The sequence below is a fragment of the Pelobates fuscus genome, chromosome 7, assembly GCF_036172605.1.
Source record: "Pelobates fuscus isolate aPelFus1 chromosome 7, aPelFus1.pri, whole genome shotgun sequence".
NCBI classification, from domain to species: Eukaryota; Metazoa; Chordata; class Amphibia; order Anura; family Pelobatidae; genus Pelobates; species Pelobates fuscus.
The window spans coordinates 161,544,415-161,569,422 of NC_086323.1; the positions used below are offsets into that span (position 1 = coordinate 161,544,415).

Here is a 25,008-nt window from a genome sequence, read left to right on the forward strand (position 1 = left end):
AAGATGGCCGCCGCCACGTGTTCGTTTCCCGAATGGCGGCCATCCAGAGGACAAAACCCACATTACATGAATTGCCAATTACCAGTTTGCAACATTGTTGCAAACGGTAATTGGAGGCACACTTATTCCTGGGTGGTCTGGTTGTTCGGTAGTTTCACTCAATATAATGAATGGAGTGATTCTACCGAACAATCAGACGAATGCTGCATACACAGAAACATACATTCTATAAAAGACATCCTTACTGTAATCTGCTGCAAAGTCTTAAAGGGATATTGTTCCCAAAAAGTCATAGAAGGTCCCTGGCTGGTTCTTAAAGGGCCAGTAAGGTCATACACAATCCATTATGTCCAGTCAATGGGTTTAAAGGGTCCCATCTTCCCGGGACCATAATCACTGGGCAGGAGGCGAGTAAGCAGTCCCCTCCAGGAAACTGGGGCAGACTCTGGTACAGGGTCCAGTCCGCTACAGTGTCTGTCAGCGTAGAGCATGGAGGCGTTACCAGGAGACAGGCCAGTACATCAGGAGATGTGGGGGAGGCCGTAGGAGGGCAACAACCCAGCAGCAGGACCGCTACCTACGCCTTTGTGCAAGGAGGAACAGGAGGAGCACTGCCAGAGCCCTGCAAAATGACCTCCAGCAGGCCACAAATGTGCATGTGTCTGCTCAAACGGTCAGAAACAGACTCCATGAGGGTAGTATGAGGGCCCAACTTCCACAGGTGGGGGTGGTGCTTTTGAGAGAGAACCCCAAGATTGGCAAATTCGCCACTGGCGCCCTGTGCTCTTCACAGATGAAAGCAGGTTCACACTGAGCACATGTGACAGACGTGACAGAGTTTGGAGACGCCGTGGAGAACGTTCTGCTGCCTGCAACATCCTCCTAGCATGTTGCATGCATGTCTAAGGGCTGTAGAGACACGTATGTGTGTGTGTGTGTGTCTAGAGGCTGTAGAGTATGTATGTGTGTCGGTAGGGACTGTAGGTGTCTATTTCAAGGCTGTAGAGTGTGTTAGTACTTAGGGGCTGCTGTGTGTGTGTGTATACGAGTGTATGAGTTGCATTGTATGTGTGTGTGTTACCCACCCTGTTGTCCAGAGCTGGTTACTGGCTTATATAGATTCCCTGGTGTAGTCGTGAAACTAATGAAGAGAGGACTCTGGTGCTACACAGATCATTGGGTCCCTGTATACAACAGAGGTGATCAAAAAAGTAGACCCTCAACTGCCGTACAACTCTAACAATGATTTGCCAGTTGTGGATCTACCATTTACCCATACTTCTATTTGTGTGCACTGCCTGTGAATGCAGGCATGTTTTTGTATATGAGTCATTTGTATATTTGTGTCAGTGTGTGTGTGTGTGTGTGTAGTCTAATTGGCTAGTTGGCTTTTAAATACAATCACTACAGTGTAGTGTTTGTGTAGTGTTAGTGTTTGCATGTAAGGTTATTGTATGAAGTGTTGATATTTGAACGCAGGGGTCTGTTTGGGTTTCAAATTGGTGTGTAAATTATCTGTCTGTATTTTACAACATTTCTGGGAGGTTGTTTCTTCCTCTCTAGTTCCCACCATTAAAGTGTGTGTAGTCACACATTTGTATATGATGCTACATGATGGCTATGGTTAGTTGGGAAAAAAATTAAATGTATTCATATTATCTGTAATTTTCTTTCCCTAGCTGTAATCCAAAGCAGCATATGCTTGATATAAATGCAACAAAGTGACAGTCACATACACGGTGATAAACTTAAATCTTGGAGATGATAAAACAAATACATTTTTATCACAAATCTCGTTTATATCTATTAATTTGTCATTTCTTACCCAGTGTGCTGAGCATATCTAATTGTTATGACTTTAGATCTGAGTCCTAGAACGGTTTATGGGTGGGGTTTAGGGAGTGAAGACAAGGCTTGTATCACATTCCCCATAAACCCCACACCCCCACACAGACAAGCCAATAGTTATCCTTAGTTAAGAGCTGTAGTGTTCGGTGATCACAACCCAGGAAGGCAGAGTGCATGAAATCCACCATGGCTTGGTTTAAAGCAAACGCAGGCAGAGATGTTAACCCTGAACTTGCCAGCGAAAGGGAATCTCCTTCTTTTAATGTGGAAACTCTCACTAATGTGCTGGATGGATCTGCAGATGAGACACGTCTACGGAGATCAGTTGGTGAGTGTAATTCATTATTGTAAGCTTGTCCTCATCAATCAAAACATGTCAAAATTTGTAATAGTTTACCTTTTATTGTTAAATTCCCCCTTTTATAATATTGTAAAATTTCTGCAGAACAAGTTGACGTTATGTAATTGCCAATAATAATTATTATTATTTATATAAATCTAACATATTCTACAATGCAATGACTGCCATCATTAGTGAATGTTGTAATTATCCTGCCTGTCTGCGTACCTGATTTGCAACCCTCAGAATTCCAATGTGTTAATGCAGAAGATCACTCGCTAAGTTCCATTCAGTGATGATTCTATGAATATATGGGGAGGGGGCACACAAGATGCCACAGTCACAACTGGAAGGGCATTAATAATTTCCACTGGTGAAGAAATGGCACCATTGGCTGTCTGACACCAGCATGCCAAATTTGCACATAATTCACATTAGCCACCCATAATTCTTGTTCTGGGCTGGCTAATGACATCTCTTAATGTTGATCTTTCAACTGTTTAGTAGATGACCCCTATTTGCTATCTTATGTTGAATTTCCATACTTAATGACACCAAATAAGGTTGATAGCTGCTAAACAGCTCTCTAATGAGAACCCCACACAAGTGTACCAATTTAGGGAGTTCTCTACTAAACCACTGGAAGATTAAAATGATTTTGATCTTTTTGCCGTTTAGTAGACACAGCTCCCTTATTTGCCATATTTATGTAGAATTGGTATTTTTAAAAATACCAAACTAGGGAGCTACCTACTAAACAAAAACATTTCCATGTACACACACATAACCAAAGACATATACACATATAACCCCAGACATATATGCACACACAACCATAGACACTTTGTAAAATACGCACGCAGTTTTCAGGTATTATAAAGTCCTGCTCAGGTTCCATGTGGATCCTCTAGTGAAAGCACAGTAAGTACATAGCTCCTTCGCCGCTTGCACTCTTCCCCCATTCCTCCCACCAGACCGGACTCCGTTGTCCTTGGGCTGAGTAGGCACCTTTCGTGTGAGTATGCAGGTGTCTACCGTGTCATGTACAGTTAAGTATGCACAGTTAGAGGCTGGTGCAGCCCAGCATGGGCACTTTAGACTAGTGGGCAGTGAATAATCTAGGGGAGGCAATTGCATCGTCCCCTTGTAACATTTGTCCAGTTCCTATCACTCTTTACTCACTGATGAGATTTGGCATCTGACTAGGAGTGAATTAAGAACAGGTAGTATATCCATGGCAAAAATTTGGTACACTTCAATACCAAGCTGAGATCATTCACTAAACAGCAAATGTCGGTGTGTTAAAAACTCAATTGCAATATTTAGGGTAAAATTGCCAAACTGGAGAATTTTTAGAAATGTTATGCCTGCATTTTGCAGTTTGGGTTTGAAATAAATATAATTCGAAGTTTAATGAAAAATGCTACCAAAGTGATTCATTAGACAAGGAACTGAAAAGGTAAATTTACATGTACACAATTTTAAGCTAAAATAGTTTAACTATGTGACGATACGACTAATATCATCCATGGGCATTCTTTTATATCACTTGCACCACTTAACTGCTCCTCTAAATGCCAGGACTCATCTGTGGTTGGTATGCAGGACATACTGAGCTGATATCTGGCTACTATATAATATTCTATCCATCCAGTCTTCTGGCAATACGGTTATTAGTACCGTATTTATCGGCGTATAACACGCACTTTTTCTCCCTGAAAATAGGGGGGAAATGATGTGTGCGTGTTATATGCCGATATACCATATTTACTTACCTGTCTTGAAGCGTGGGCCGGTGTTCAGCGCGCACCGCGGTACTGGAACTTCAATTTCAGGTTCCGGTTTCCGGCGGGACTGAAATGAAGTGTGCACACTTCCTTTCAGTCCCGCCGGAAACCGGAACCTGAAATTGAAGTTCCAGTACCGCGGTGCGCGCTGTGAAGCCAACCCACGCTTCAAGACAGGTAAGTAAATATGGGACAAGGGAAGGGAAAGTGCACTAGGGGACACTATGGGAGGGGGGGAACACTATGGGAGGGGGTGGAGAATACTATGGGAGGGGGTGGAGAATACTATGGAAAGGGGGGGAACACTATGGGATGAGGGGGGAACACTATGGGATGAGGGGGGGGAACACTATGGGAAGTGGTGGAGAATACTATGGAAAGGGGGGGACACTATGGGATGAGGGGGGAATACTATGGGAGGGGGGGGAATTTCCTGGAATTTCCTTCTTAAAATGAGGTGCGTGTTATACGCTGATAAATACGGTAATTACTCTATAGAGGGCAATGAATAGCCATATCTTGTGAGATGTCAACAAAGAGACAAAACCAGCTTCTTTCTTTGCAACTCAACAGAACTCAGACTTGCTTTATTGTATCCAGATCCAGCTTGCATAGATCACAGCATACAGTAAAATAAACATTGCACAAACACTTTCACCAATGGGAATACAGAACAGCGCACAAGAAAAGAACTACCAAGCTACAAAGTGATTCCTTACACTTGTTTCCCTGATCAATTCAGTCAATTCACTATTTATTGATAATAGACTTGAGCACAGTGAAAAAATTCAGTTGGGTTGAACTATTTATTTTAGGAGTATGAAATTTAGTTTGAGACTTCAGACACTCGTTCATGTGGCAGTTCGATTCATCCGAATAGTGACCATGAAAACGATTCAAAGAAACATTAAGACAAGCCAAAAAGGGCATGAAAAAAAGCTGTCTATTCGTGTGCTGCAATGCAACAATGGCTACAATATTGTCTATACCAGCATTTCCCAAACGGTGTTCCGTGGAACCCTAGGCTTCCGGGAGAACAAAATTGGGGTTCTTCTGCAATTTGCCCTTTGCCCTTCATTTGGCCCAAGCGTTTAGGGCCACCCAATGGGTATTGCTAAAGGTCTAAGACTGCAACTGGACCCCGGTTGTATGGGATGCAGGGAGGAAGTGACAGCACTTTCTCCCAGACAGAGCGTGCCTGTTAGAGCACCGGCTGGAGGGAGAAAGGGAGCAGCTAGTATGGAACTCCTGGCACACTAGCCTCAGCCTGCAGCACTGAAGGAAGAAAAAAGTGAACAGCAAATAAAAAAACATGTGTATGTGTGTGTGTGTGTGTACCTGTGTCAGTGTGTGTGTGTGTATGTGCCAGTTTTTATATCTGTGTGTCAAGGTGTGTGTATATTTGTGTGTCAGTGTGTGTGTGTGTGTATCTGTGTATGTCAATGTGTGTATGTGCCAGTGTGTATCTGTGTGTCAGTGTACCTGTCAGTGTGTGTATGTGCCAGTGTGCGTGTGTGTGTGTATCTGTCAGTATGTGTATCTGTGAGTCAGTGTGTGTATCTGTGTGCCATTGTGTTGCAGTGTGTGTGTGTGTTTGTGTGTATCCGTGTGTCAGATAGATACATACATACATACACACTAGACATGTGCATTTGTTATAGGATGATTATGATTTTGTCAGAATTTTGCTGATTTTTTCGTATTCATTTACTATAACATAAACGAAAGTCCAACATACGAATTATATACGAAACAAAAGGGAAAATGCCGAATGCATTACCTTTTTGTTTCAGTTTGTTTGTTAAATAGACTCCATGCTACAGGAGAATTAACCCCCACAGGAGTTTTTGTTCGTATCAGAATTCCATTCTAATGAATAAAACTCTGATCCTATGCGTGCTGTGAGTAAATAGCTCCCTAGTTCACACAGTATTAGGGAGCTATCTACTAAAAGGCTGAAAGGCTGACCTTTTAATCCACAGGTGCTTGTAATCCTGAATTTTCCACACCATAAAGACAGAATATTGGAATAGGAGTGTGATCTTGATAAAGTGTTTTGATACATGAAACGCATTGATTGCGAGGGAGCTGGTCACTAGATGCTGACTGTATTTTGAATTTTTTTTGAATAAAAATGTTTTAACATGCACAGAGTGAGCAGTGCTATCACTGTGGCAACCACCCAATATTCCTTCACTTACATAGGAACAGCAATAACCTAAGCAGTCTCACACTAGGATCAATGACTCAGTCTATCTCCCACTCAAAGCTGTTGCAATTTCCACTGGCAGTAGCTCGATAGGTACAGCAGTAACCTAAACCTAAACCTAAAAAAATTAACTTCTTCTCCATTTCATCACCCTTTTTGGTGCCAGGAATGGAACTTGAAATCCCAAAGTAACCAAACATTCTCATCCATAACTCTAGTCAATACGGAATTTGACCGATCCACATAAAGTCAGACGAATTGTGTTTCAGGTAAAATCGAATGTACAAGTCTAGTTAATAACCCAATTTATTTTTTACCCAAAAGCAATTGGGGCACATTATTTTGGAAGTTAACCAATCACGTAGAGTAACAAAAGTTGGGTCTAGTTGATAAATGCACTTAAGTATAATAGGGTTTCTCAAATTACAGAGAAATGTATTTACTAAATAGTGATTTGAGGGAAATGGACAACTTTGTAAAATGTAAACCTCAAGAAATAAATTGGAAAAATTGGGATATTCTTAAACTACGCTATGTTTTCCCGTTTACAAGTCTGATTTCCATTAAACCAAATTATATGCATTACTAATATGCTCGCAAAATGTGACAATGTTTATTCAAATTTAAATAAGTGCCTTTCAAACCGGTAATAGGCTCAGCAGGAATTTTTAATTTTATAAAATAATTTCTTTCAGTTCTCGCTGTTATCAGAGACCCTGCTTTCAGTCGAGAGAATCATTATTTCAAGACACGACAAGAACGATACGAGGGAGCCGTCCGAAATTCTTTCCACCTGATAAAGAAAATGACCGAATATGGTTGGGCCACTGATGGACCAGAGGTTTCATACGTTTACAGGTTTTTTGCTCTATTTTGTTTTCACTTAGTCTAATCTTACTCTTACTTCCACTGGGTAATCTTACTGGGGGTTACCCAGTTGTATCTAAGGTGGTTTTAGAAAAGAAAAAAAAGATACAACTGCATAATCCATAAATCCTGGACAGGTAGCGGAGCCTTGAGGGCTGGTTTGGGAAACACTGAAATAGACATAAATAATGAAACAGGTGACAAAATGTATATACTTCCAAGCAGGATACTTTGATTTCAGCTACTGACACACAGCAAACTGTGATTATTTTTGCCAATGCCGTTTGTCATCGAACGAAAGCCTGTGTTATTTATCTGAATGTATGACTGGTGAGGTGGTTGGTTAGGTTACTGCTATGAGTGGGAAATAGATAGCCCTATCATATTAGTGTGAAACTGGTGGTGAGGTTACTGCTGTATCTAGCCAGTGTCAATGCCACTTACACAAACTTTGATTAACGTATTTATATCAAATTATTTCACGGATTTGTTTTTGTTTTTTTCAATTTCTTGTGGGAGACAGCATTACTTGTAATTTGCAAAGTGCAATTGTCACGGTCTTCGAAACCAGACACGCTGACAGAACACAGACACAGGAAGTTCAGTACTGGTCCTTAGAGTGGCTAGGCTGTGCACACAGAGAGAAGTCAGAATACAAGCCAAAGTCATAAGGGAACCAGAGAGACAGAATAATCGATAAGGCAAGCCGAGGTCAGAGAAAGCAGGATAAACAGTGAGACAAGCCACAATTCGGTAATCAGACAATCAGACAACTGGACAGAGTATACGTGCTATTGGGCTATCAAAAGACCACAACAGGGCAACAAGACACGCAAGAGGTAGGTTTAAATATGCTTAGGAGGCTTTTGATTGGCTAACCTTCAATTGGAATTAATTACAACACATGACCTGTAACATCATATTTGACATCATATTAGATCGTTTGGGGTTGCTCTCTCTCTTGTGCAGAGAGAGCTGGCCTGTATTTTGGATCTGTTCTGCCCTTTTGGGTGGAAATCAGTCTGATATGCATGACCTGGTTCTCTCTGTAATGGCAGAAGATGAGCTAAAACCAGCTTGTGAACTGAGCGGGGACCCACCGAAGGGTAGGCTAATTGAGCTGTTGTCCGTTCTCAGCACTCTCTTGTGACTTGTTTTTTGCTTTCTTCCACATAGCTGCAGTAGTTTACAGAAACTCAATTATTGCCCCAAACAGAGGTGTGTTGCCACAGGCAAAGGAGACATAACCAACCATAGTCACAATGTTTGGAGTGGTAATTGAGTTCCTGTAAACAACCGCAACCTTGTGACAAAATGTTTTTTAGCTTCCTTTTTCATTTGTTTTAGACAAACAATAAAAATTAGGGTTTAACTTCTATATAAGCTTGTCACTCACATTTACCACTATAAAATATGCTGTAATAGAGGTCTGTCCAATGATATGTGCTGTATTTCCTGTTCAATCAAGGTGGAAAACAAACAGATGAACACGATTGATGGTTAGGGGACAGCGACTAAAATGTTAAGTGACCAATAGAGGGTGAATCAGTAAAACATCTAAATTTCAAAGCAGGATTCTTCCGGACATTTTCAGTTTGAGCAATTGAGGGAGACAGACCAGCAGACAGGGAATGAAATTTAAGTGCTTTACCTGTGTGGGAGCAGGACATAAAATATATAGAAAAAAAGGAGGCACATTAAAAATATATTTACACTGATCAGCCTCAACATTAAAACCACCTGCCTAATATCATGTAGGTCCCCCTGTTGCAGCCAATACAGCACAGCGTAGAAGCATGGAATTCACAAGACCTCAGAACATGTCCTGTGGTATTTGGCACCGAGACATTAGCAGCAGATCCTTTAAGATTTGCAAGTTGCAAGGTGGAGCCTCTATGGATCAGATTTGTTGTTCCAGCACATCCCACAGATGCTTAACTGGATGGAGATCTAGGGAATTTGGAGGCCAAGGCAACACCTTGAACTCTTTGTCATGTTCCTCAAACCATTCTTGAACAATGTTTGCAGTGTGGCAGGGTGCATTATGCTTCTGAAAGAGGCCACTGCCATCAGGGAACATGTAACGGATTCCCTATACTCCAGCTGAGTATATCCATTGTAAATCTCCCGAGTCCCAAGTGAAATAGTGATTATAACCCTGAGCTACACAAAACATAAAATATGAAAAATACACATAACACATATAGGAAGCCCCACAAATATAATATCCCCAGATAGCCTGGATCTGTTCACCCAAGTTGTCCAAATAGCGCTCAGATCACACGAACACAGCCGAATCGACACCGGGGTAAAGTTTTGACCGATCGCACACGTGGCATCTGCCCAAATCAGTTCCAGAGAATCAGTGGTAGCAGTCGGTCATTTTCGATCATGTCCATACGAACAGACAGACAAATGGTTCCCCTGGCTCATAGGTAGTGATTGTTTGTGCGAACAATCCTACCGAACAGCGCTCTCCTGGCTTGTCGTGGGAAGAAGCAGGCTGGTATGAAATTACCGGTATTTGTGAGGTCGAGTGTCCGACTTCTAGTTCCAGACACTCAAAGACCAGGCCCTGCTGCCTGTGTTTGTGCGAAAAGATGGCAGCCGTTTTCCACCGCACGTGGTGTTCGGTTATGATAACGGCGGCCACACAGAGAGAGCACTTGAGTTTGTGGTTTCTTTCATGTTTAATGAGTCAGGGTTGGTCGGTGTTTGTTGGATTGGAGCTCCCGAACGGGGGAAAACGTGAATAGGGTTTGGGAACATAATAACGAAGCTTAGCAGGGAAATGGCTTGAACATAGGGGAAATAGTGAGTTTTGTCACAGAGCACCTTTGCCATGAAGAGGTGTACATGGTCTGCAACAATAAAATCCACATGAATTCCCAGCAAAACATTTCCCAGAGCATAACACTGCCTCTGCCAGCCTGACTTCTTCTGATATTGCATCCTGCTGCCATCTCTACCCAGGAAAAAGACACACATGCACCTAGCTATCCACCTGATCTAAAAGAAAATGTGATTCATCAGACAAGCCAACCTTCTTTCATTGCTTCATGACCCAGTTCTGACGCTTATGTCCCCATTGAAGGTGCTTTTCGCTGTGGACATGGGGTCATCATAGGCACTCTGAACTGTTTGTGGCTATGCAGCCCCACACACAGCAAACTGAGAAGCAGTGTGTGTTCTGACACCTCTCTATCATGGCCAGCATTCAATTTTTCAGTAATTTCACTACAGTAGGTCTTCAATGTGATTGGACAAGAAAGACTAGCCTTTGCTCCACACGTGCATCAATGTGCCTTGAGCGCCCATGACACTGGTGCCCATTCACCAGTTATCCTTCCTTGCACCACTTTTGGTAGGTACTAATCATTGCATACCAGGAACAGCCAACAATACTTGCTGTTTTGCAGATGATCTGACCAAATCGTCTAGCCATCACTATTTGGACTTGTCAAAGTCACTCAGATTATACATTTGCCAATTTTTCCTGTTTCCAACACTTATGTTCAAGAACGTACTGTTCACTCGTTGCCAAATATATCCCACCCCTTGACAGGTGCTATTGTTACGATTTAATCAATGTTATTCACTTCAACTGTCAATGGTTTTGCTGTTGTGGCTGATCAGTGTACTTCCAAGCAGAATTGTTTCAGAAACTTTGATTCCAGCTATTTGGAGACCAACATACAGCGATAGCTAGGTATACCATTGTGTGAGATTAGAAGCCTGTGTCATTGATCCTAGTGTGTGACTGATGAGGTGGTTTGTTAGATTACTGCTGTACCTTTCCAGTCAGTGTCAACTGATTTGTGATTTTTTTTTTTTTTTTGAGTGTGAGAGTCAGACAGAGTAACCGTTGATTTGGAGTTGCAGTAGCATTAGTTCTTGGCTTTGTAGAAAGAGAAAATCTTTTTTTTAATGAGTGTTCAGTCCTGTGTGCTGCAGGCAGAGTACTTTATCATTGAAGATAAAAGCCTTTTTTACTTTAACAGGATGCTTTTCAGTGTACGGTGTGCTGTAGTTTTTTTAATCTGAAAGTCAAAGACAATAACATTACAGTGTAAATCCGCCAAGCAACCTATTTTTACACTTAAACATCTATTTTAGCTTATGTTAGTTCATACAATACATGTTCTTATCCCAATTTATTTTAATAAACGCACAATCATTAATGTCACAACCAAATTCCAAGAAGAAAGTAAGCTGTAATGCCAAGGTCTCTCAGAGTCTTAACACCTCTTCCTCGGCCTTGAAGACTTATGGCATCTCCACCACCACAAGTACAACCACTCTTGGAAATATTCAGCCTTAGAATGGTAGGAGTAGGATGTCTGTTACGTCCAATTTACTTTTCTCTTCCATTTTATGGTGATTAAGGTTCTTTTTCTCTTTAACCCCTTAACGCCGTTAGGGAGTTCTATGCCATCCCCATTTTAATGGGCTTTAAAGATGTGATGGCGGCATAGAATGCCATAATGGATTTCATCCCTAGCGCCCGAGGTGTACTCACCTCCGTCGCGATGCTCTTCTGGGGGACTGCCTGACAACGCAGGCAGTCCTCCCTCTGCAATTTAGGCCCCCGGGTGCCATGTGATTGTTTTTAAGAGCGATCACATGGCAGGCATAGCTGCCTATGTAACTGCCTGCAGGGGGACCTCCTAAACTGACAGGAAAAAAACATGTTAATGCAATCAGGAAAAAAAAATATGAATGTTTTATGAATGTATGGATACATTGAGATTTCTTTCATTTCAAGTATGTCTATATATATATATATATATATATATATATACACATACAGTAATTGTATACATTATATATATTAATGTATACATTATATATACATATGTAATATGTATATGTATGTAATGTATAAAATGAAGAATCTGAAGAATCCCAGGGGGAAGCTGATTCCACAGCATCGGTCAGCTCAGACGGCGTATACAGGGAATCTGAATAGAAGACTTTTCCCTGTCCACCAAGGGGGATATTAAGAGGTTATTAATACAGCTGAGGCAGGTGTGGAAGAAAAATCTACAGGAGACACAGAACGAAGTAGGAATTATACACACAAAAGTCAATGCTGTGGAAACAAGAGAGAAGGCTAGAGACATCCAAATACTGGAAACTAAGAACCAGATGAAGGAGCTTAGCCACCAAATCCAGATGCTGCACAAGATGGTCACTGTGTTAGAGACTAGACACAGGAGGCGCAATATCAGCCTATGAGGTATCCATGAATGAATTGGGGGAGAGAAAATGCAGTCCTTCACGTGGAAGCTAGTGGCCACTATAGGCCTCAAGGGGAAGACAGACCCCTCACTGGTGATGGCAGCGTTCAGGGTCAGGAAGGCGATGTCATCATCGTCACCAGAGATGTAGCAGCAGGATCCGCCATTATGACTCGCTCGCTCCAGAGCCCTGGGAACAGTGCACTACGAAGGCTGTGAGATCGCCCTATATGGAGGCCTTCCATTCCGGGTATTGTTGGAGAAAAGACAGCTGGCCCCTGAGAGATCACTCCATCAAGTATTGCTGGGGAGTGGAGGGCTCTCTAGTAGTCACGGAAGAGGACGGCATACTCACATTGACCTCTGGGTGATTCAGAGACTTTACTACACCAGCTATCGTTACCAGAGGAGCGACAAATGAAGACCATACAAAGATCAGAGGACTGTCAGCCAGCAGGCACTCCAGGAGTGGGGAATTCGCAACCCAGGACCCACCAGTCTGGGACCTCAGTCGCAGGCTGCAGTTTAGGAACACACCAGACACTCTACTCCCAATGATCCCCTTGGGTATTAGCTAACCCTATCCAGCCGTACAGATTGCATAACCCCTAATATAACCTGAACCCAAAGTGATTGTTATTATGCCTGACTAGACATATATCCATAATGCTTTCCCTTTAGTTATAGGAATATTGTTTCCTCTTCAGATGTACCTTGTCATGTGATGCCATGTATGCTTTTGTTTCTTCCTACAATATAAATATATATATATATATATATATATATACATATACATATACATATACATACACACACACACACACACACACACATACATACATACACACGTACAGATAGATATAATTACATAAACAATTACATAAATATACATGCAGGATTTAAATACATATATATGTGTGTATATATATTTAAATTCTTCTATATTTATATCATCTTTTAACTTAACCCCTTAAGGACAGAGCTTCGGAAGCTTGTCTTTCACTTTATGACAATGGCATTTTTTGCATTTTTTGCTGTTTGCGTTCAACTGCAATTTGCATTTGACTAATTTATTGCACCGACGCATATTATATACCGTTTTTTAAAGGACAGAAAGGGCTTCCATTTGATGTAACATATATATATATATATATATATATATATATATATACATGCTTATTTATTATAAAAAACATACAGAAAAATGCAAAAAAAATGAAAAAGTTAGTGTTTTTTTTTTTTTACAGTTTTTGCAATAATAATGTGTGCACAATAAGTGCAGGTTAAGGAAAGTAATTAGAAATAAATTCATTTAGTTGTTCTGATTTACAGAATATATAATGTGTCTGGGATTTTCAGTTTTTTTTGGTAGTTACAGGTCACAAAGCACAAGGAGTAAAATAAACTTTTAATGTGGAGCGATTTTAGAATTTGGTATGTTTGTCTTGTAAGCTTAATAGCCATAAAAGAAAACAAAATTGCCACACAAAAGTATATATTTGTATAAAGTAGACACCACAGGCTATTTACCTAAGGTTGTTTTGACACTTTCTACGTAGCCATTTTACCGCCAACCTCTGCTAAATATTGGAGTAAAATTGTGTTTTTGGGGGGTTTTCGCACACAAACTTATAACAAAGAACTTCTCATTTATTATTTATTTCTCATTTATTATTTATTTTGTAAAGTTGGTGTGTGCTATTCCTGTACAAAGTTTTATTATGTGTTCAGTTACTTCTGCTGAGTACAACGGTACCCCCATTGTATGTCTTTGGCACTATTTCGTGAAGCTACAGTGCCATATAGGAGACCTGTCCTTTTCAGTATTCTCAGTAGAATTTTAAGAGACTGATTTAATGAGCCTATGCTTCCATTTGGGGTATTATAACAGTTTGACTGTTCAAAAAAAAAAAAAACCCACAAAGGCCTACCATTTGTAAAAGTAGACACTCCAGGGTATCTCATAAGGTGCATATTGTGCCTTAACATGCCCCCATTTTTTACCATTACATGCCAAAGTATGTGGTAAAAAAAAATGTTGTGCATTTTTTACATACGGATTGCATTTTTGCTGGGCATTTTGTATATTTCATATGTGCCACTAAGTTTAAACCCCCCAAATTATGCTCAGCTAAGTGTTCAGAGTAAAAGGACACCCCCATTGTATGTCTATGGCACTATTTCGTGAAGCTACAGTGCCATACAGGAGACCTGTCCTTTTCAGTATTCACAGTAGAATTTTGAGAGACGGATTTAATGAGCCTATGCTTCCATTTGGGTTATTATAACAGTTTGACTGTTCAAAAACACCCCACAAAGACCTACCATTTGTAAAAGTAGACACTCCAGGGTATCTCATAAGGTGCATATTGTGCCTTAACATGCCCCCATTTTTTTACCATTACATGCCAAAGTATGTGGTAAAAAATAATTTTGTGCATTTTTTACATACGGATTACATTTTTGCTGGGCATTTTGTATATTTCATGTGTGCCACTAAGTTCAAACCCCCCAGATTATGCTCAGCTAAGTCTTCTGAGTAAAAGGACACCCCCATTGTATGTCTATGGCACTATTTTGTGAAGCTACAGTGCCATATAGGAGACCAAGCCATATCAGTTTTTACCGAACTTTGAATTTTGACGCCGGGCCTATGTGCAATTTCCAAGCATCTTCACAGGTTTTAAATTAAAACTACCCCACAAAGGTCTACCATTTCTTAAAGTAGACACCCCAGGGTATTTCAAAAGGCATATTTTGAACCTTAGCGTGGGATCATTTTTCCGCTAGCGTGTACCAGGTGTAGTGGTAATAAGCGTTTTTTTCTGCCTTTTTGACACACAAAGTGAGTTTGCACAGTATATTTTGCAAACCATATGTGTACTACCACTGTATAATACTTCATATGTTGCTCAGCTATGTCTGCTGAGTACAAAAATACCCCCGTATGTACCTTTGCCAGGTATATGTGGACATCGGAGGGGCACATTTGGGACACAGCCATTCCATTTTTTTTCAAACTTTAAATTTTTACGCTGTGCCCATGTCCCATTTTAGAGTATTTTACCAGGCTATATAAACCAAATACCCCATAAAGCCATACCATTTCTTAAAGAAGACATCCCAGGGTATTTCAAAGGGCATATTTTGAACCTTAGCGTGGGATAATTTTTCCGCTAGCTTGTACCAGGTGTAGTGGTAATGAGCGTTATTAAATGGATTTTTTTTTACTTTTTAAAACTATTTTTTAAACTTTTACTTTGCTTATTAATTTTTTTAAAGTTTCCTAAACTTTCGTAAAACTTTTTTTTTTACAGATTTAAAATTTTTCTAAGCTTTTTTTTACGTTAACCCCTAACTAGCAGTAAGCAGCACTAACAGTAAATTCCCCATTTTCCCATAACTCCCACCCACCCAGCAAAATATTTAATTATACAATATTTAAATTAGTTAATTAAATAAATTTAACCCCTGAGGGTCAAAAAATAAATAAAAGTTAATCGTCAGGGGTTAAAAAAAAATTAGATCACAGTACAATACTGTGATCTGTATTTTGATCACTGTAGGCAGTGATCGACTGGCAGGGAAGGGGTTAATTTTTATTTGGACTGGGTAAAGGGTTTATTTTTTTTTTTTTACTTAAACGTTATTAAAACTTTTTTTAAACTTAATTTTTTAACTTTTTAAAGCTTATTTTTAAACTTTTTTTAACGTTAACCCCTAGTTAGCCTAATACTAAATCCCCCAATTCCCCACTAACTTCCACCCTCCCCAGCTAGCTAAATTTATCATTTTAAAATATTTAAATTAATTAATAAAATAAATTTAACCCCTGAGGGTTAAAAAAAAAAAATTAACTCTCAGGGGTTAAAAAAAAATCAGATCATAGTAAAATGTAATCCCTGCCAATTGATCACTGTAGTCAGTGATCAATTGGCAGGGAAGGGGTTAATTTTTTATTAAAATGGGTAAAGGACTACTAAGTTGCTACTAAAAAAAGACTGGTCATACCCCATTTTGAATACCCTGGGTTGTCTACTTTTACAAAAGGTATGCCAATATGGGGTTAATTTTCATTCCTGGGCTACCATGAGGTCTCAAAGGCAACATAGGCCCAGCAAACCAATATGGCAAATTTCAATGGTAAAGGGAAAAGCCCTATATTTGACCTCTGTAAGCAGGGTCGGACTGGGGATACAAAGCAGCCCTAGAAATAAATCTATGCCAGCCCCATAAGTTATTGCGCCATATATTGCCGTATGTAATATGTAAGGTAATATGTAAGGCAATGTCTTGCCAGCCCAGATGGTTGAGTAATATTTATCTCGAATATATATTGCTTTTTCTAATATATAATATTGGTCCTTTCAGAGTAAAACGTTTAATTATATAGTTAGCATACTGACATGCAGACAGACAATCTCACTGACACACACAAGCTCATTGATACACAGCTTCATAGACAAACAATGTCACTGATATACATAAGCTCATTGGCATAAAAACACAAGCTCACTCACTAGCAGGCACACACACACACGCAAGCAAGCTCACTCACTAGCAGGCGCGCACACACACAGCTTAATGTAGTGGTTCTGGTGTCTTTAGCCTGTCCCTGCAGGCTTTTCAATGTAAACACTGACTTTTCTGAGAAATGGCAGTGTTTACATTGCTTAATAGTGACACCTCTAGTGACAGTCACTCAGACAGTCACTAGAGGTGCTTCCTGTGTCAGTGCTGCACAGTGTGGAGCACCTACATTCAGGGCCTTTGCAGCCAATCATATGGCAGAGCATTGTATTGGCTGAGATCATCAAGCTTGATCATCTCAACCATAGAGGCAGGGCAAGTCGAGTGGAGACCAGCACGGCGTGGGGAGAAAAAAAAAGTGAGTAAAAACACTTTTTTTTACACCATGACAGACACACACACACCCCATGACACAGACACACACACCATGACACAAATATAGCTTATTTACCTCTGTCCCACACTCAGGGCCGCCATCAGGGGGTGACAACCATGACGGTTGTCACGGGCCCGGCGGCCCTGGGGGGCCCGGACTGCTCTGGCAGTCCCGGGCCCCACTTTCCCTCTCTGCACATATAGATAGCGAATATCGCTATGTGTGCAGCTGCGGGCCCCCGGCTCCCTGTTACCGCAGAGGGGGCCCAGGCAGCACACTGCCTCTTCTCTCTTCTCTCTGCTAATAACTCTCGTGAGACCCGGTTGCCATGGCAACGCTCCGCGGGTCTCGCGAGAGTTATTGGAGGAGAAAAGAGAAGAGGCTGTGTGCTGCCTGGGCCTCCTCTGCGGTAACAGGGAAGCCAGGGGGCCCCACCATGCCACCGGACCACCAGGGATGGAATCTCCCCCCTCCCTAGACACAGGTAAGCAGGGAGGGGGGAGAAACAATTTCATTTAATTATTATTATTATTTTTTTTAAATATGTTAAAATGCCCCCCCTCCCCCTCCTCATTGGACATTTACACACACACACACACTGACACAACACACACACACACACTACATACACTGACACAACACACACGCACACACACTACATACACTGACACAACACACACACACTGACACAACACACACACACACTACATACACTGACACAACACACACACACTACATACACTGACACAACACACACACACACACTACATACACTGACACAACACACACTGACACTACATACACTGACACTACATACACTGACAACACACACACACACTACATACACTGACACAACACACACTATATACACTAACACAACACACACACTACATACACTGACAAAACACACTGCATACACTGACACAACACACACACACTATATACACTAACACAACACACACACTACATACACTGACAAAACACACACTACATACACTGACACAACACACACTATATACACTGACACAACACACACACTGCATACACTAATACAACATACACTGCATACACAAACACACACACTGCATACACAAACACACACACTGCATACTGCATACACTAACACAACACACACACACTGCATACACTAATACAACACACACACTGCATTCACTAATACAACATGCACTCTGCATACACTACACACTAACTGTCAGGGTACCTGTGGTCTCTACCTCCGAAAGAGGTAGAGACTTAGCTGTTCCTCCATCCAGACGGTCTGATGGCTCCCTTCCCCGTGGTCTATCCGGTCATGCTAGGCCGGCCGCGAGGGAGTGACTGCCTTTTACAGCATCTAGGCAGGAAGTAGTCATCAGGACACTCCCCCAGAACGACCTGTCAGTCAATTGCTGCAGGACCAATCAAGACGCCTTGGAGGCGTGGTTACTGCTCTGAACAGGGTATTTAACAGAGCTTCTTTCATTAGCTCATTGCCCTGTCGTGGTTCTAGCTTGTTCTAGTCACTCAGTGCTTGTGTATTCTATTATCCCTTTTGGTTTTGACCCGGCTTGTTTACCTTACTCTGCTTATCTCTGTTACCCTTGATTCGGCTTGTCTCTCGCTTACCTGTCTTCTGTTACCCTCGACCTCGGCTTGTCTTTGACCATTCTATACTGTACTACTTACGTTAGTCCGGCCATTCTAAGGTCCGGTATACGTATCTGGCTACTGTTTGTACTCTGCGTGTTGGATCCCTGTCCCGATCCTGACATTACGACAGGGCCAATGGATCCTGCAAGTACAAACAGTAAGCTGGCTGCTCCTGATCCTAGGTTTGAAGCCATGGATCACAGAATGGATCAGATGGCGCTTGCGCTACAGGCTCTATTAGCTTGTGCCAATAACCCACCAGAGGAGATACGTAATACCCCTGTTTCTCCTGTCGGTTCAGGTCTAGAGGTAGCCACAGTGGGTGCTTCTTCTCACATTACCCCCCCAGTACGCTATGGTGGGGCTCCTGAGAAGTGTCGTGATTTTTTAAACCAAATTAGTATCCACTTTGAATTGCAACCTCGCTCTTATCCTACAGATAGGGCAAAAGTAGGATTTATTATCACCCTACTCATTGAGAAAGCTCTGAGAAGGGCCAACCCACTATGGGAGAACGATAACCCATTAGTTTATAACTACCGTATATACTCGAGTATAAGCCGACCCGAATATAAGCCGAGGCCCCTAATTTTATCCCAAAAAACTGGGAAAACTTATTGACTCGAGTATAAGACTAGGGTGGGAAATGCAGCAGCTACTGGTAAATTTCTAAATAAAATTAGATCCTAAAAAAAATATATTAATTGAATATTTATTTACAGTGTGTGTATAATGAATGCAGTGTGTGCGTATGTGTGTGTGTATGAGTGCAGCGTGTGTGCATGAATGCAGTGTGTGTGTGCATGAATGCAGTGTGTGTGTGCATGAATGCAGTGTGTGAATGCAGTGTGTGCAGGGCCGGTGCAAGGATATTTGCCGCCGTAGGCAAAACATTTTTTGCCGCCCCCTCCCCCCCCCATATGTCCTGACTTCCCCTCCTCCTCCCTCAGTGGTCCTTACCTCCCCACCCCCGTGTTCCTTCACTCCCCCCCCAGTGGTCCTGACTCACCCCTCCCCTAGTGGTCCTTACCCTCCCCTCCCCTAGTGGTCCTTACTTCACCCTCCCCTCCCCTAGTGGTCCTTACTTCCCCCTCCCCTCCCATAGTGGTCCTTATCCCAGCCCCTCCCTCTCATAGTGGTCCTTATCCCCCTTCTCCCTCCCATAGTGTTCCTTATCCCCCCCCATCCCTCCCATAGTGGTCCATATACCCCCCCTCCCTCCCATAATGGTCCTTATACCCCCCCTCCCTCCCATAGTGGTCCTTATCCCACCCCCTCCCATAGTGGTCCTTATACCCCCCCTCCCTCCCATAGTGGTCCTTATACCCCCCTCCCTCCCATAGTGGTCCTTATACCCCCCTCCCTCCCATAGTGGTCCTTATCCCCCCCCTCCCTCCCATAGTGGTCCTTATCCCCCCCCCTCCCTCCCATAGTGGTCCTTATCCCCCCCCCTCCCTCCCATAGTGGTCCTTACCCCCCCCTCCCTCCCATAGTGGTCCTTATACCCCCCCCCCCCTCCCATAGTGGTCCTTACCCCCCCCCCCCCTCCCATAGTGGTCCTTATACCCCTTTTTTTTATTATTATTATTTTTTTTTTATTATTTTATTTATATTTTTTTTTTTCGTCCCCCCTCCCTGCTTGATATATGGCAGGGAGGGGGGCTCTCCTTCCCTGGTGGTCCAGCATTGGTAGTTCAGTGGGGGGGAGAGGGGGGCTGGCAGAGCTGTACTTACCTTTCCTGCAGCTCCTGTCAGCTCTCTCCTCCTCCGCGCGGTCTGTGCAGCTCCCTCTGTCTGCTCCCAGTGTAAGTCTCGCGAGAGCCGCGGCTCTCGCGAGACTTACACTGGGAGCTGACCGAGGTGCTGAACGGACGGCGCGGAGGAGGAGAGAGCTGACAGGAGCTGCAGGAAAGGTAAGTACAGCTCTGCCAGCCCCCCTCTCCCCCCAGTCTGTATTATGGCAATGCAAATTGCCATAATACAGACACTGACTCGAGTATAAGCCGAGTTGGGGTTTTTCAGCCCAAAAAATGGGCTGAAAAACTCGGCTTATACTCGAGTATATACGGTATGCTGCATTTGTAGCTGCTTTTAGAAGAACATTTGACCCTCCAGGTAGAAAGGTTAATGCAGCCAGATTACTGTTGCGCCTGAGACAGGAGAACCGAACACTGGTGGATTATGCACTAGAGTTCAGGTCTCTGGCGGCAGAAATCAAGTGGAATGAGCAGGCGTATATGGATGTATTTTTGAATGGCCTATCTGATGTAATCCTTGATGAGGTTGCTACCAGAGAACTCCCTGAGAATTTAGAGGATTTAATTTCGTTCATCTCTCGTATAGATGAACGTCTAAGAGAGAGACAGAACACTCGAGAGAGGAACCAGAGACCTTCTTTTAGGTTAGCTCCCGCTTTTCCAAGTCCTGACTCCACGATATCTTTGCTTACTGAACCTATGCAGATAGGGTATACCCGCCTCTCTGAGGAGGAAAGACAGCACAGGAGAAGAGAGGGTTTGTGTATGTACTGTGGGGCCAAGGGTCATTTACTCTCGAACTGTTCTAACCGCCCGGGAAACGCTCGCACCTAAGTCTCTCTAGAGGACAGGCCTTGGGTGTTTCTATTTTGTCCTCTACTCCTAATTATAAAGATCACAGGCTTCTGCTACCAGTTTCCTTAACTTGGGGGAAGGAAGTAGTAAGGGCTATGGCATTGATAGATTCCGGTGCTGCTGAGAATTTTATCGACCAAGCCTTTGCTAGTAAGAACAATTTCCCATCCCAGCTAACGGAGACACCTTTGGCCGTTGAGGCCATAGATGGTAGACCACTACTAGACCCTGTTATCTTTCGTGAGACCATACCCATTGATTTAAATGTTGGAATCCTACACGTGGAGAATTTATCTCTTATGCTCATTTCGTCTCCTTCCGTTCCCATAGTTCTGGGGTACCCATGGTTGAAAAAACATAACCCTATTATCGATTGAGAGTTAGGAGAGATACTCTCGTGGGGCCAGGGCTGCCAGGATTGGTGTTTGTGCAAGGTTTCTCCATTAGCTAATATTAACATACCGGAGAATCCTACTCAGTCCACAGAAAGACAAATACCAGACCTTTACCTAGACTTAAGGGCAGTGTTTGACAAGAAGAATGCCGATTCTTTGCCTCCACACAGGTCATTTGACTGTAAGATTAAGCTTCTACCCGGCACTATGCCTCCGAGGGGCCATGTATATCCTTTGTCTGTTCAGGAAAACTTGGTTCTAGAGGAGTATATTCGGGAGAACTTAGAAAAGGGATTCATCAGGAGGTCTTCTTCTCCGGCCGGGGCTGGGTTCTTTTTCATTAAGAAGAAGGATGGCACGCTGAGACCATGTATCGATTACCGAGGTTGGAATAAAATAACTGTCAGAAATGCCTATCCTATCCCACTGATTACCGAGTTATTTGATCGTCTTAAGGGCTCCAAAATCTTCACCAAGTTAGATCTCAGAGGGGCTTACAATTTGGTGAGAATCCAGCAAGGTCACGAGTGGATGACGGCATTCAATACCCGGTATGGCCATTACGAATACACTGTTATGCCATTTGGACTATGCAATGCGCCTGCAGTATTTCAAGATTTGATTAATGAGGTACTTAGGGAGTTTCAGCATGATTGTGTTATTGTTTACCTGGACGACATACTAATACACTCTAAGGAGATTGAGACTCACCATAGACAGGTCAGAAAGGTATTACACAAGCTGCTGCAACATGGTCTATATTGCAAATTGGAGAAGTGCAGTTTTGATCAGTCTCAGGTAGACTTTCTTGGATACGTGATTTCTGGGGAGGGTTTTAAAATGGATCCTGTAAAACTCCAATCTATTTTAGACTGGCCCTTGCCCAAAGGACTCAAAGCTATCCAAAGGTTTATTGGTTTTTCCAACTACTATAGGCGCTTCATTAAAGGATACTCCTCTATCATTGCGCCTATTACCAATATGACCAAACAAGGGGCTGATACTAAGTTCTGGTCTAAGGAAGCTCTTGGTGCTTTCAAGACTCTCAAGGAACTTTTTGCCTCGGCTCCCATTCTAGTCCATCCTGATACGACTCTGCCTTTCTTGCTTGAGGTCGATGCCTCTGAGACAGCAGTTGGGGCTGTTCTGTCTCAAAGGTTAGGGGTGGATAAACCGTTACACCCTTGTGGTTTCTTCTCTAAGAAATTTTCTGGGCCTGAGAGCAGATATGACATCGGGGAGAGGGAACTGTTAGCAGTCATTAAAGCCTTAAAGGAGTGGAGACATTTGTTGGAGGGGACCCTACACCCTATTACGATTTTGACGGACCACAAGAACTTGTCCTATATTGGGGATGCTAAGCGCTTATCCTCTAGACAAGCTCGTTGGTCCTTATTCCTGACTCACTTCAATTATGTACTGACTTACAGACCTGGTTCTAAAAACTCTAAAGCCGATGCATTATCTCGCCAATATGAACCTTCTACTGTACCTGAACCAGTTCTTTCTTCTATAGTTCCGAAATGCAATATCATTGCTAATACGAATCTCAGGATTCATTCTCCATTACTGGCCGAGATCATTAAGTTGCAACATCTAGCACCTAAACAGACTCCTGCGGGCCGTCATTTCGTTCCTCCTGCTCTTCAACTGGAACTTTTACAGTGTTTACATAATAGCAAGATGGCGGGACATCCTGGTATTCGCAAAACTTACGCGTTGATCTCTAAGGACTTCTGGTGGCCTGCTTTACGGAGGGATATTGAGGAGTTCATCGCTGCATGTGAAGTTTGTACTAAAACCAAACAACCCCATACGCTTCCATGTGGATTCCTGCACCCCTTGGAGGTTCCAGAAAAACCATGGTCCTGTTTGGCCATGGACTTTATTGTCGATCTACCTATCTCTAAAAGACAGACTGTTATCCTCACCGTGGTTGACAGGTTTACTAAGATGGCACACTTCATTCCCCTGCCTAAACTCCCGTCTTCTCCCGAATTGGCAGAGATATTCGCTAAGGAGATTTTTCGCCTACATGGGATACCCTCTCAAATTGTATCGGACAGAGGCTCCCAATTTGTTTCCCGCTTTTGGAGGTCCTTCTGCTCTCAACTTGGTATTAAATTAAACTTTTCTTCTGCCTATCATCCTCAGTCTAACGGAGCTGCTGAACGTACCAACCAGAAAATTGAACAATATTTACGATGCTTTGTTTCTGAACACCAGGATGATTGGGTCGGTTTGATTCCTTGGGCGGAGTTTGCACACAACAATCTCGTTTGCGATTCTACTCATTCAAGCCCCTTCTTCATGAATTATGGTTTTCATCCGTCTATTCTTCCTTCGGATTCTCCTTCCCAGGGGGTGCCGTCGGTTGATGTTCATGTTGCCAATTTGAGGAAGTTGTGGGATCAAACTCGACAAATCCTTGTGCACAACTCTATGTTGGTTAAGAAACACGCTGATAAACGTAGAAGGGCGGCTCCGGTCTTTGTTCCAGGTGATAGGGTATGGCTGAGCACGAGGAACATCCGTTTAAAAGTGCCATCCATGAAGTTCGCTACTCGTTATATTGGACCCTACAGGGTGCTGACCCGTATCAATCCAGTTGCGTATCGTTTAGCTCTTCCTAATACCTTACGCATCCCGAACTCGTTTCACGTTTCATTGCTGAAACCACTCATATGTAACAGATTTTCCTCCACAATAGCCCCTCCTCGCTCCGTTCAGGTGGAGGGTCAGGAGGAGTATGAGGTTAACTCTATTATTGATTCTCGAATCTCCCGGGGGAGAGTACAATATCTGGTTGATTGGAAGGGATATGGTCCTGAGGAGAGGAGTTGGGTACCTCAGGAGGATGTTCATGCTCCCCGTCTCCGCAGGGCGTATCACTCTCGCTTCCCATCTCGTCCCGGTTCATTCCGCCCGGTGGGCGTATCTGAGAGGGGGGGTACTGTCAGGGTACCTGTGGTCTCTACCTCCGAAAGAGGTAGAGACTTAGCTGTTCCTCCATCCAGACGGTCTGATGGCTCCCTTCCCCGTGGTCTATCCGGTCATGCTAGGCCGGCCGCGAGGGAGTGACTGCCTTTTACAGCATCTAGGCAGGAAGTAGTCATCAGGACACTCCCCCGGAACGACCTGTCACTCAATTGCT

The 25,008-nt window shown here is 42.8% G+C and overlaps 1 protein-coding gene across 1 annotated transcript in view; it reads left to right on the forward strand.

Annotated features, from left to right (window-relative positions):
* Positions 1-2,000: 2,000 nt before the first annotated feature.
* LOC134568866 (peroxisomal acyl-coenzyme A oxidase 2-like) overlaps positions 2,001-25,008 on the forward strand; it is an 83,258-nt gene continuing 60,250 nt past the window's right edge. Inside the window, exons 1-2 of the mRNA XM_063427558.1 lie at positions 2,001-2,176; positions 6,880-7,042. Coding sequence (XP_063283628.1) covers positions 2,023-2,176; positions 6,880-7,042 — 317 coding nt within the window. The 5' untranslated portion in view covers positions 2,001-2,022. The remainder of the gene's footprint in view (positions 2,177-6,879; positions 7,043-25,008) is intronic.